At 33.2% G+C, this 14,286-nt stretch overlaps 1 protein-coding gene across 1 annotated transcript; it reads right to left on the reverse strand.

The window, feature by feature from the left end:
- Nucleotides 1-2,264: 2,264 nt before the first annotated feature.
- LOC114753072 (uncharacterized) lies at nt 2,265-4,667 on the reverse strand. Its single transcript, XM_028941740.1, has 5 exons — nt 4,142-4,667; nt 3,971-4,046; nt 3,674-3,829; nt 3,215-3,502; nt 2,265-2,457 (listed from the first exon to the last, which is right to left on the reverse strand). Exons 1-5 carry the CDS (start codon nt 4,665-4,667, stop codon nt 2,265-2,267), a joined length of 1,239 nt encoding a protein of 412 aa, XP_028797573.1.
- Nucleotides 4,668-14,286: the final 9,619 nt, after the last annotated feature.

Raw genomic sequence — 14,286 nt, forward strand, 5'->3', positions numbered from 1 at the left:
ATTGAGTCAAAAAAATACTCCTAATACCCAGCACTCCTAAGCATTGGCCATCATGGGTTCCAATCAGGTGCTGTCGGCCCATAGGCCCACGTAAATCAACTCTTTTCACTAATAAAAGGGAATTTTGCAGGCTCACTTTTTTTTATTAATGAAAATAATATACATATATATAATATTAGTACAAATCATAATATATAATAAAGTGGGTCTTATATTAAGAATCAGAAGAGTATTAAAAAAAAGCTAATAAGGCTCTAGAATAGCCGATTGTGATTGTGATGGTACTGTTTTCACATGCCAATCGTCCTTATCCATCTACTTGTGTCATTGATTAACTTGGATTTTCTGCAAGTCATAGCTATAGGTTATTATTATAAAGTAAATTTTCTTCTCATTTTATTTATTACAGTTATGAATTGTTGATGTCAAATTTTAAAATTTGGATCGTTGAAATCAATTTTTAATCTAACGATGGTGAAGAAAAAAGAATGGTTCTGGTCAAAAAAAAAAAAAAAAGAATGGTAGAAGAGAGGAAGGGATAGAAAAGAGAAATCAAGTCTATAAATGTCATCTCCAGATTTTACCGGGAGAGATGGCTGCTGGACATTGAAGAATTATGCTCCGTTTGGTAGCAGGGAATTGGAGGAAAGGAAGTAGAACCCATTATTTTATGCGTTTGGTACACGTGAAGTGGGTTCCTGGTGGAAGCTAGTTCCATCAAATTTGATGGAACTCGGCCCCTTAGGTAGACCAGGGAACCGAGATGGGTTCCATGAAAGTGAGATTTTCTGACCATTATACCCTCAGTTGTTTTATCAATTGACCAATTTGCCCATCTCTTCTCCCTCAAACCTGATGCCATCCTCCTCCGGCGTCTATCTCCATCATTGACGATGTCCCCCCCGGCATCCCCTTCGATCTCATCTTCTCCCTTCTCGCTTCCTCCATCACCTTTGACAATGCTGACCTCACGAGGACGATGAAGACGAGGCAAGGTTGGCCTTGCGACGATGATGATGTATGATTGCAGCGGTTTCAACCTTCGATTTTCATTTTGGCTGCTCAAGATCTTTCATCCTCTTCATCTATTTCTTCCATCAACGACAATGGAGAGAGATCAACATTCGGGTCTCTCCAAAGAGTATGGTTTCTACCATCGAGAGGGAGAGATTTCTCTAGATCTGCGAGTCTTCTTCTCCAGAGATGATAGTGCTTTGTTTTTTTTTTTTTTTTAAGCTGAAATCTCTGTTACAATTCGCAGCCCATTTTCATTTCTAACAAAGGTGGTTCTTTGCTTCGATGCTGCAACAATGGAAGTATTTTCTTGTCAGATTTTCTGCTATTATTTTTTCCTATGATTTTGGTTCTTGACTTTGATAGCTGCAACCATCTTCTTTGTAATTTTTTTTTTGTTCTTATACTAATTTTCTGGAAGATTTCTTGTTTAAATCCTGTGTTAATGGCCGCCATTGATAGCAGCGTAGCTGGATTGTAGGAACCGCTATGTGGAGGATGAGAAGAAGAAAAGCTAACTTCTTCAACATATGGGTGTTTTGAGTGGATTAATTGCTATAGGAAAGTGGTTTGATCAGATTTAATTTGCAATTGAAAGAATCCTATCACAACAGTTCTAATTCCTGAATAGTTTCCTCCGTCGGCGTGCTCCTTTTCGAACATGGATTTTTTTTCCCTGGGAGGAAGAGTGATTTTTTTGGGCAAGGAGATTTTAGTATTTTCATATTATTAATATATATATTTTAATTAAAATTTAAATTCTACCAATGTTTTAAAAACCGGATTGGACATTGAATCAACGAAGCTAACGGGTCACAGTTCGCACAGTCGGACCGGTTGGATAGACAGTCGAACCCGGTAATTTAATAATTAAATAAAAATAATATTATATACATATGTAATACTATAAATAAAAGAAAGAGATATGAAATTTTTACATAACTTAAATACAATCAAACTCTATGTAACATCCTTCCAAAATATCAAGTCCCAGGACATTGAAATCATAAAAAATAACATAATATCACATCATCAATAATAGCAAGTATCAACAAGAAGTTAACAAATCTCACTAACAAAAACAAGTAGAAGTTCAAGTTCATGACTTATCAAACATTGGTGGATCTTGATTAAGCCAAGCATGAGTTTTTTGGAACTCATCTCCACTATAACTATCAACATGTTCTTGAGGAAATGATTCCAAATCAAGCCCTTCAACTTTAGAGCATCCAACCTCAGCTTCAATCTCATTAACTCTTTTTAACATCCTCAACTTGATTGACAAAAGCTCTTAGTATTGTTGTATCATCATAAATTATATCTTCTTCTATCTCATCATAACAAAAACAAGAAGAATCATCCTCATCTTCCATGATCCAATACTCAATATCACCAATGCTTTCATAATCAATAGGATCAAAAGATCTTTTCTTGTTAAAAACCCTAAAACACATGACAATGTCAAAGATTAATAAAAGTGAAGATCTCATACGATAAACTTATAAACAAAATAAATTGAAGTAAAGCTTTGGAATAATTAGGAATTTATGGTAAAATACCTATTCTTCAAATGAAAATTATAATGAATAAACACAAGGTCATTTAATCTTTTATGCTCCAACCCATTCTTTTTCTTGGAGTGTATTCTTTCAAATATACTCCAATTTCTTTCACAACTTAATGAGGATAAAGTTTAGCTCAAGAGTCTCATTGTTAATTTTTAAAATTTCGTGCACTATCCCCAAACATCTTCCACCATTCATCTGACACATTGAACATCAAATACAAAAATATATATAAGCAAGTGAATATCAAAAGATATATTAAAAGTCAAATGTAAAAATATAAAAATTTACTAGGTCGTAATATTTTTAGATAGGCAAGAGCCATTGGATGACCGAAACTATCAAGTTGATCTTGATAACGTAGGCTTTCTTCCATAAACTTGGTTTTATTAGATGATATTGCCTTATCCAAAACCATAAGAAACCCAGCCATGACCTCTGGTTTTTGAGAGGAATTCTGCTTGTTATAGAAGAATACAAGATTTAGGAAATAAGCCATTGCATGAAGTTGTTGACAAAATTGAGTATCCCACCTTCTTCTAATAATTCTTGTATAAGGCTTGTATAGGGATTTTTTATTCATAAAAATATTCTTTATGGTTTTTCTTGCCCTATACATGCCATCATATACATACCCAAGAGAAGGTCTCTCATCAACATCGACAATCCGCAATAACCGAATAAGTGGTGAAACAATTTGTACAACAATTTTTTTACAATCATTCCAAAATTTGTTGTCCAACACAATCATAGTCACATCCTTGGCCTTTTGATCTCTTGAATATCTAGATTCTGTAAACATCTTGCTGGTAACCAAAGATTGCAAATCATGTTTATGCTCAGAAATGCTTTTCAATGCAAGAAAAGTAGTTGCAAACTGTGTTGGCCTTGGACGAATAGTTTTTGTCCAACCATCCTTTTTCCTTAACCAAGCCAGAAAATATGCATGATTGTAAACAAATTTTGTAATCATAGATGCACGTGATGCTAAGCTAGTCACAATTTCTATTTTCCCAATATCTCCTAAAATCAAATTCAAACAATGTGCAGCATAAGGAGACCAAAAAATAGAAGGATATTTATCAATTAGTAACCTTCCAACAGCTTTATAGTTAGCTGCATTATCAGTTACTAAATGAACAACATTTCTTGCACCAACAAAATCAACCATTTCAATGAACAAGTTACAAAGATTTTGAGCATCCTTAACTATGTTTGATGCATCAATAGATTTAATGAATATAATTCCCCTTGGAGAGCAGGCAAGAAAGTTAATCAATTGCCTATTAGCTTGATCTTGCCAACCATAAGCTATTATTGTGCAACCAGTCTCTTCTTAAAATTTTCTAAAACTATCAACTAGCAACTGAACTTCTTTTTTGGCGTCTTACAATAATTTGGTTCTAATAGCATGGTAAGTTGGCCCTTTATAACCAAGACCAATTGCTACAACTGCATCTAACACAGCTGAAAGTAAGCTGAATTCATAGCATTCATAGGAATACAACAATCATATAACCATCTAGCAACAGCTAAGTCTGCTATATGAACAGGTTCTTTACCTGCAAGTGCACTTCGTATCCCTGGTTGTGGTCCTGAGATTGTTCTTAGAGCAAAATAGTTATTTATTTCTCCAATCGCCTTTCTTTTTCCAAATTGAGAAGTATTTGGATTTTGAACATTCGATTGGCTCTCTCTGGGATTTTGGACTGGGGAAGAAGCAACTTCTTGTATATTTAGAGCATCACTTTCAAATGATGGGACATCAGGGCCATAAAGATTGTCTTCTTCATAATTATCTTGTTTCTTACTTTTCTTCTTTTCAATCTCCTTTAAATTTTGTTCTAATTGGTAACGAACATCAGCAAACACTTTTTTACAACTTATTGCATCCCTTTTTTTCCCAGCAAGATGTTGTTTCATTCTATGAATTCCTCTACCAGCAAATTCCTTTACACAATATAAACATCTCAAATGTTTTTTTCCACCTGGGGTCTTGCTTGGTACTTGAATACAATGCTCCCAGGCAGGATCTACCTTTAATCTTATAGATTGTGATGCAGCAGTTGATACTTGTTCAAATGACATTTTTTGCAATATAAAAATATAGTTGATATGATATTGACTTGCACAGGGAAGTAAATAACCATATATAGGGGCAACATAAAGGAACTTTGAATTGTTCAATATAATCTAGGTAGTATGCTAATTGATAGTATAATAATAAACTAGTCTTCAATATTCACTAAAAGCATTTGTGACTCCTAAATATGTTTATTTAAAAAATTAGTTTATAAGAAACGAATTAAATAAGCATACAGTCAAATTTTCTTTGTCCTGTGAAACCCACCCAATTCAATACAACTTCTAATTCATGCCATCCAAGTTTCTTTATCATGTAGAAAATTTCATTCCAACTTTCCACTCCATAAAAGACGAATTAAAGGTCAGTGGTGGTCCCCTACCCCAAACTATGATAGTTTTATCACATAGAAACAAAATAAAAAACCAATAAATAAAGAGTAGTGGTCCCAGTTTTATCAAGAGCTTCAAAAAGCATCAAATGCATGCTATTCATTTATTCTATAGTCAACAAGATGCCAAACAATAGAATCAAACCATTTATTTCATACCTTCAAAGTAGACTACTGGAGGGCACCGAACGTCGAAGGCCAACACTCAAAATTTGAGCTGCGAGAGTCACCAGTACTGCGATGCATTTGCTTGAAAAAGGACGACTTTGAAGAGTTAAATCTCAGATGGTCTCTTTGACAGTAGGTGGAAGGTGTTTTTGCCGACTATAGAGAGCGGGGAGGCGACGTGAGTATGAAATTGATTAGGGATTGAGGGTTTTTTGGGATGGATTTGGGTTTTTTTTGGTACAGATATGCGATTTTTGTTTTTTTTTAAAAGTGTTTCTGGGCCTAACATTTGAGCCGTCTGGTTATTTTAAAACCGGCTCGAGTCCCGGTTTAACTCTGGTTCTTGATCCAACAGTCGGCTCAAAGCGGCCCAACACGACTCAACCAACAAAATGGTTGAACCATAGAAAATGACTCGGGAATGGCTCTGGTCAACAGTCCAACCGTCTGGTCCAGTCTGGTTTTTAAATCATTGAATTCTACTTCTATGATCACACCAAATACACTTTTAATCTTACTTCCACTTTTATTTTCACTTCCATTTCTACTTCCATCAAAAACTCTTCCATTATACTAAACGGGGCATTAATGTGTTCTGGCCCATTTTTTTCGAGTTAAGGATACTATGTAGACCTACTCTATGAAATAAGTGATAGCCAAGCTAGCTTCTCAACATGCTCAATTGATCTACTAACTTCGTGCATTAATATTGAAATATACATTTGGTCCCCTTTGGATGATAACATATAATATATTATATCATCTCTTATTTTTAATATAAGAATTTGTTTGATTTTTATTTTGGTCATAAATATAAAACTTCAATCCATTTTGTCTCTCATATTTATTTATTTTTTTCTCAAAGTAGCCCTTATAATAATAGTAGTTCTAATGAATACGCTTTATTAGTAAAGATATTTTAGGAAAGACAATACATATTTATTACAAATAACTAATTTAACTAGTTTTTTTAATCAACTCAAATTAGTCAACTAGCTCTTATATTAATGATCGGAAGTAGTACGTTATTTCAGCCCAACACGTCTTTGGATGAATATTATTCACTTAATTTTTTCTTTTTGATAAAATTTATTACTAGGCCCCATTTGATCAGCACTGTAACTAGAGGTAATCACTTCTCATTTATACTGAATTTTAGATTTTTTTTTCATAATTCACCCACTCATATATTTTTAAAAAAAGTATTTTGTGTCATTTCAGCTACAAAACCTGAAAAATTTTAGATAGACTATACATTATTAAGTTTAAAAATAAATTATATATATTTTATAGAAGTGATTACATACCAACAGAAAAGAAAGAATAACTAAAAAAGAAGAACCTAAACATCCTAATTAGGCATAAACTGTAACATCCCGATTTTTGAGCCTAGAAGTACTAGAAATAGCCTGAATAGGATAGGCTACCAGACCCCTTTTTAGGGTGTGTTTGGATGAAACCAAACCGTGGTTTGGAAAAATGATTCTGGAGAATAGATTCTGGGAAGAATAGATTCTGGAAAGAATAGATTTTATGAAAAAGTGATTTTGAGAAGTGAGAGTGTTTGGATAGTTGTTATCAAAAGCACTTTTTATATATACAAATTACTAAAAAAAAGAAATAAGTTAATATGATAATTACAGAAAAAATAGATTTTATGATATATTTTAATTTAGAGGAATAAATTGTTAATAATATATTTTTTATTAACATAATTAATAATACATAAGATAATATAATTAATAATTAATTAATATGTATATATATTATAAAATATAAAATTAAATATGTTTATAAAAAAAATAACAAGATACATATCCTATAGGCTCTCACACTCTCCCTTTTTTCTCCAAAAGCAAAATTTTTTTGCTTTTTTCAAAACCATGGTTTTGATTTTTGAGGGGGTGTTTGGATAGCATTTTGTGCAAACCATGGTTTGGGCTTCCAAACCATGGTTTGCAAGTGCATCCAAACGGTGCCTTAGAGTGTGTTTGGGTGACACCCCAAACCATGGTTTGGGGTAGAGTCGGTAATATGGGTTGAGCCCGCGGGCTCAACCCACCAACCCGCCAACAAGTGGCGGGTTGGGTTGATAAAATTTAGGACCGTTTTAAAATGGAAGTTTTGAGCCCATAACCGCCAAGCCCAAACCCGTGGCGGGCTAACCCGCAGGGTTAGCGGGCCAACCCGTTTAACCATATTTTTTTTTTGGCAAATTTTTCCCTTTGCCTCTTAGTCTCTACACTCTTAGCCTAGTCCACAATGCAACAGTGAGCAGTCCATGTCCAATAGTCTAACATGGCAACACCAACACGGTCCCATTTTCACATTTTGCTTGCGTGTCGCACTCCTTCCAGACTCCCAACTCTCCCAGACCCAGTCTCCCAGTCGCCCTCGGCCAGTCCTAACCCCCAAGTCCCAAGTCCCAAGCCCTAAGCTCTCTGCTCTTTGTCTTTGCTTTGCGCCTTTGCCCTAGCTCATGAGTGATGATTGAGCACTTGATAGTTGATACTTGATAGTGATTTGTGTAGTGACATTGTGTTTGTGACTTTGTGGTAGTGTTAATTTGGATTTATGTTTTAATTTGAGATGTTTGTTAAATTATTAAGGACATATCATGTTCATTTAATCATATGTTTAATATTTTGATATATTTGAAACTTGAAACTTGGAACTTTGGATGGGTTCCATGTTTTATTTATGATAATTTCTATTTGCATGTTTTATTTTAGGTATTTAGGAATTTGGGACTTTGAGTAGGTTTTATTAAAAAAAAGTAAAAACAAAAAAAAAAAACAAAATTTGGCGGGTTGGCGGGCCTAACCCGCCAACCCACCCTCGCGGGCCGGGTTGAAAAAATTCCAGCCCGTCAGAAAGTGGTCCTCAAAGGCCCAGCCCGCCAAGCTTCAGGCCCGCCACGGGCCAACCCATAATCGGCGGGTTGGCCCATATTACCGGCTCTAGTTTGGGGTGTCAATCACCCAAACACCCCCTCTAAAAACCAAAACCATGGTTTTGGAAAAAGCAAAATTTTTTTGCTTTTGGAGAAAAAAGGGAGAATGTGAGAGCCTATATGATATGTATCTTGTTATTTTTTTTATAAACATATTTTTTGATAAACATATTTAATCTTATATTTTATAAATATATATACAGATTAATTAATTATTAATTATATTATCTTATGTATTATTAATTATGTTGGTAAAAAATATATTATTAACAATTTTATTCCTTCAAATTAAAATATATCATAAAATCTATTTTTTCTGTAATTACCATATTAACTTATGTCTTTTTTTTAGTAATTTGTATATATAAAAAGTGCTTCTAATAACAACTATCCAAACACTCTCACTTCTCAGAATCACTTTTTTACAAAATCTATTCTTCACATAATCTATTCTCCCCAGAATCTATTCTCCAGAATCACTTTTCCAAACCACGGTTTGGTTTTATCCAAACACACCCTAGTAGAGGTCCTAAAGATGAGAAAGGAAGTTAAAGCAGTTTCAGGGACTAAACTGCAAAGTGAAAGTTTTTAAGGGGCTAAAGGATAATCAAAGTTAGAAGCTCCAGTAAAGTCTCAAAGGCCTAGAAAGAGAAAAGAGGCTAGATACAGACCAAAGGTTAAGTTAAAAGCCTCAAAGAGATGGTTTTATGAGGTTGAGCCTAAGCAGGGGTAAAACCGTAAATTCAGAAAGTTACGGCCATCAGGGGTAAAAATGGAAAGTACTTAGAAAATTCTAAGAAAATCTCAGAAAATGGAAAATAATATTCTAAGGCTCTTTTGTGAAGAGAGATGATGAAAATACTCCTGAGGTAACTTAAAAGAAATTTATAAGTTTATGGATCAATTTGAGATGTAGAGGTAGATTTAATTGTTTGAATCATAAGAAAACCTCAGAAAATTATGGTAAAATGGGGATGTATGATCTAAGAGACTATAGAAAATTATAAAATTAGTTTTATCCCCAGAAGACCAGCAAAATGGCTTTAAGAATACTTAAAAGCCAGTTGTGCTGAAAAAGGGCATTTTAAAGAATGATTTTTAAGTGGGGCTATAGGTTGAGTTATGACCTGAGAAAATTCACAGATTTTCTCTAGAATATGAGGAATTTTATAATATTTTTGGATGAATTTTTAGAGCTATGGATTGAATAAAATGCTCCAGTCAAATATTAAATAATTTTGTCTCCTAAATAGGAGACAAAACCAAAGAAAATATCTAAGAGCCATCATAACGATGCTGAGTCATCAAGCGTAATCATGACACCGATGAGTCATCATGCTGAGTCATCAAGCGTAATCATAACACCTACGAGTCATCATGCTGAGTCACCAGAAGATATTTATGGACAGCATAAAAATCAAAACGCAGTATGGAAATATTTTAGACAGTCTTTTGTCTACCCATTATAGTGAAATTTCTACTGCATGACTCAATAAGGTCAAGTAGCCTGTCAGCAAAGCTAATTATTTTCATCTATGCTCTTCTAAGATGGCGCCATATATGTACCTTTTATTGGCCAAAATTTTAAGAAGAAGTTGTCCTAACGGTACAAGATAAGTCAAGACTCGAAAAGTATTTGATATGGTGCAAGATTGGCTTGATAGGTGGAGAAATAATTAAGAAAATATTTTTGCACGAATTTTTCATTTATTTTTCTCCCTATTTTAATGCCATAAATGATGAAATGACATGAAAGTGACAAGTGTATGGTTAGACGAGAAAAAGAAAATATTACGTATACGACTAGATGGAAGACACATGTACGGTCGGATGCAAGACACATGTGCAGTTGGATTAAAGACATGTGGCTTGATGATGTAAGCATGATATCATCATGATGAGGTAAGCATGATGTCATAGGACACTTGTCACTGTAAGATCAAAAGAGAAAATGGACGGTCCAGATCGAGCCACGTATTTTTAAGATCAATGGTCCAGATTCAGTCTGCTTTTCTATAAATACCCCCTCCCCTCCCTACCATTTCGTCCAAGCATAAGGAATCCATGGGGAAGCTCTTGCAAAATGGTTTCTAGAGAGAGAGAGAAGAGGGAGAAAGAAAGGCCAAGTGGTTCCAAGCCAGATCAAACTCTAAAACAAGGTATGTGATGGTTATAGCACCTGATTTTATGCCTATTTCGGATTAGTTACTGTGCGTATCTGATTCTGAAATTTTGCATGCTTAAAGTACATTCTGTGAACTTTAAATCCATGGGTAGAACACTTCATTTGGATATATGTACAATTTATGGTGACTTTTTTAAAGTTAGGGTTTGAAATCTGGAAACAGTGTTGAACTTTTGGAAGAGTTTTGATTTCTGTACAATTTTGGTGCTGTTCGGCATAGAATTGGTTCATGAAACTAATTTTATTGTAAATTTAACTTAAGGAGCTTTCAGTGAGACTTGGAACCACTCAATTTGGATTTTTCTAGAATTAATTATGAATTTTCAAAGTTGAGTAAAAATTCTGGAAATTCTGCGTGAACAGTACCCGCGAAGCAAAATTTCCAGATTTGGTATTCTTGAATCTACGGCCATCTAAAGTGGTCCTCATTAACAAGAAATTGATATTAAGGATGGGAAATGATATGATTTATGTTAGAAAAGTTAGAAAGAAAACCCTAAGACTAAGAGAAAGGGTTGAGGTTTAAGAAAGCTAGTCTTGAACTTTATGTAATCTAGTGGTCCTAATGGATTGTATGATCAATGTGACTATGTTTAGGACCTTTGGAACATCCAAGAGGATGTTTGGTGATGTTGACCGAATGTCCACATGGTTGGAAAGACAAGGGAATCAAAGGAAAAGCAAGGGGAAAGCCATGTTACAAGGTAGTGAACTTACCTATACTGTGTGCTTGATATGTATGCTTGCATGATGTGGTTGTGTTGCCATGATGTGACTAAGCTATGATGAAATGTTTGCAAAGTTATGTTTGCAAGTTTATGTTATGTTTTGCCTTGGCAATATGTTATGGAAGCATGAAATGCTTTAGCTTACTTTCCATGGCATTCATGTGTTAATGTTATAACATGTCATGCATGTGCATTATGTCTTGCATGCTCATGGGTAATGTTTGCTACTGAGATTCCCCCGAATCTCACCCCTCCCTAACCAACTATTTAGGTCAATCAATGATGGACAATAATGACATGAGAAGCAAGGAGAAGTAAGCTTGTTAATGGATGAGACTGTTGATAAATGTATAATTCTACTATTTTATGAACTATGTTATGGATGCCAATGATGTCATGTATTTAATTATAATATTTATGGTATGAATGAAAGTGTATGAGCATGAACGGGAAAGAATAAGACCATGTTATGTATGCCAAAGAAATAAAAAGAATTAAAGAAATGTTAAGGGATAAAACGTAAGTCCTGGAGCAGTGAGTTTGTAGCTCCAGTTTGACCTACCAAATGATTGAGTTAGGTCATAAGATTTGGTAAACAAAGAGATCTGATGTTTCTCTTTAAAATGAGGGGTAGTGTGTCCGATTCTGATATCCGAGCAGAAAGTTATGCGTTTTCAAAGTTAGGCAAAAATACAGTAAAATCAGAAAAATAACCAAATAAACAGTAACTTTTTCAAAGGAAATTGAGCTCGAATTTCAAGGCAATCAGTTCAGAAACTATTTTTCCTCAAAATTTTATCCAAAGAACTTTCTGTAGAACTTGGAATCACTCAATTTCAATTTTTCTACAATTAGTTATGAACTTTCGAAGTTTGTCAGATTTTAAGGTGACAATGAATAGTAACCCATAAATGAAAATTTTCAAACTTGATTTTTCATCAATTGTAGCTTTCAAAAGTGATTCCAAATGCTTCTGCAATGAAAGTTAATTGATTTAAACATGAGGTGTTACATAAACAATCTCTCAAAAGGCCATTAATATGATCTTGGATGCTTAGCTGCTGCTGAAGCAATTTGATCATATTCTCATCCGTAGAGTGAATATGCAAATCATGAGATGCAGGCGAGGAGTTTCACTATAAATAAAAGAGCTCACCTTAATGGAGGATAAATGAACGAATCATTTTAGATAATTTCTTTTATCGCAAGAGAATATATGAAAGAGCTCCCTTGGTAAAAGATCTTAATTTGAATCCTAGATAATATACTTTTTTTGAAAATAAATTTTACATGGTATGTGGATATTGCTGTACTAATTTGTTAACCGGGGGCTGACCTGTGGGCTGGGAAAAAGCTAACATGCCAACCTTTTCAGAGTGTATTGTTCGAACTCACACACACACATAATGATCCAGTTAATCCGATTTAAAGTTTGTGACTTCCCTCCCTATAAAATCAAACTCGAGAGTTAAGAGAATTTAGGTGGACTTCATACCGGTAGACCATCTTTTGTTGGTAGGGTGTATTATTGAATTAGTGGTAATAGAATTGGCTTTTATTTTACCTCATTTTTGCAAATTTAAGTTAGATTTATTTTTCAGTTAAAAATAACATTTAGCCCTACTCTGATAAGATAAGTGATAATATAATCATGATAAGCATGCTAGCTTCTCAACATATATGATTTACAACATCATGCATTAATAATGATATATGCATACATTTGGTCTCCTTTGGCCCAGTTTGATTGGCACTAACGAGAGGTAATCACTTATCATTGAAACACAATTGAGAGATGTGAAATATCCATTTACATGAAGTTTTAGGGAAACCATACATTATTCTGTCTAAAAATAAATTATATTTAATATTTTATAAATAGTGTAATTTTTGTATAAAATTTATAGTATAATATTGGGATATTGATGTATTCATTTTTTAACTAATTTGTTTCAAGTGCCGACGTTATTAGTACTCATCATACTTTGATGTTTGTAGTATTCTTTCCCCTTCTTGGGACTATATGATGTCTAACTTGAATGAGAAACTCCGAGTGCATTCAATTACTTATGCTCCCAAGGTCCATACGTTTGACAATTTTGATTCCCATAGCTTGGTGAATATAATTCTAATTTTACCATACATTTATTTAAATATCATCATACATAATTATTAAAATTCTTTAAATTGGAGAGAGGAAAAATTAATAACTTTAATTTTTTTTAACAAAATTTTAATTAATAAAATTAAGCCTTTTAAAATTTTTAACGAATGTTATTAAGAATGATAAAAATTAAATTAAAGTATATGTTTTAAAAATAGAGGAGATTTTACTTTAATTTTAGAAAATTTAAATGAAGGTTATTGTATTTTATTCTAATTGTATAGCCAGTCCTGTGTTTGAAATAGCGTTTGGGGTGAGTTATAACAAATACGGCTTTTTTTAACAGATTTTATATAATATATTATATTTAGTTAATTTGATATATATATATATATTATATTGATTTTGTAACTAATGTGCCGACCTTTTAGTTTAGTCATGCCAAGCTCTTTTCTTTTCTTGTTTTGGTAAGCACTTCACTCTTTTCTTTATTTTTCTTTATAGATTATGACCAACTTGGATGAGAAACACCGAAATGCACCAAGCTAATTAAACTAAATATTTACTGTGAACAAGAACAAATAAACAGCTTCGAAATGTAGTTTAGTATTACAAAAATAATACACCTCACATAGTTTCTTACAAGACATCCGATAAAACTGAAATGATTCGAAGAGGATTATCATAATTTCTGTGCACAAATTAAGGACAAAAAATACATCTCACTTATATATTTGATTTATATATATCTCTCTTTATGTGACTTACTCCTCTTGTCCTACTTATAGGTAGAGAGATAAAATATTTTTTAGTTATATTTATAGAGTATTGAGAGAATTTTTTTATATAGATATATAATTTTACTTTTTATTTATTATTACATTGACTTTGTTTACCCGGAGTATAATATATACTAAATAAAAAAAATTTAAAATTATTAAAATTTAAAATTTTATCTCTCCATTTAATGCAGTGCGAAAAATCTCAGTAAGAAGGGGAAAAAAAGGGCAGTTGCGTGAACTACTTAACTCAGAGTTGTCAGGCGGGTCTATGATCTGCACTAATTGAGAAGACTTGATTACCCTTTGCAAATTA

The sequence above is a fragment of the Neltuma alba genome, unplaced genomic scaffold (genome assembly GCF_004799145.2).
Source record: "Neltuma alba isolate B1F8T4 unplaced genomic scaffold, ASM479914v2 tig00007660_pilon, whole genome shotgun sequence".
NCBI classification, from domain to species: Eukaryota; Viridiplantae; Streptophyta; class Magnoliopsida; order Fabales; family Fabaceae; genus Neltuma; species Neltuma alba.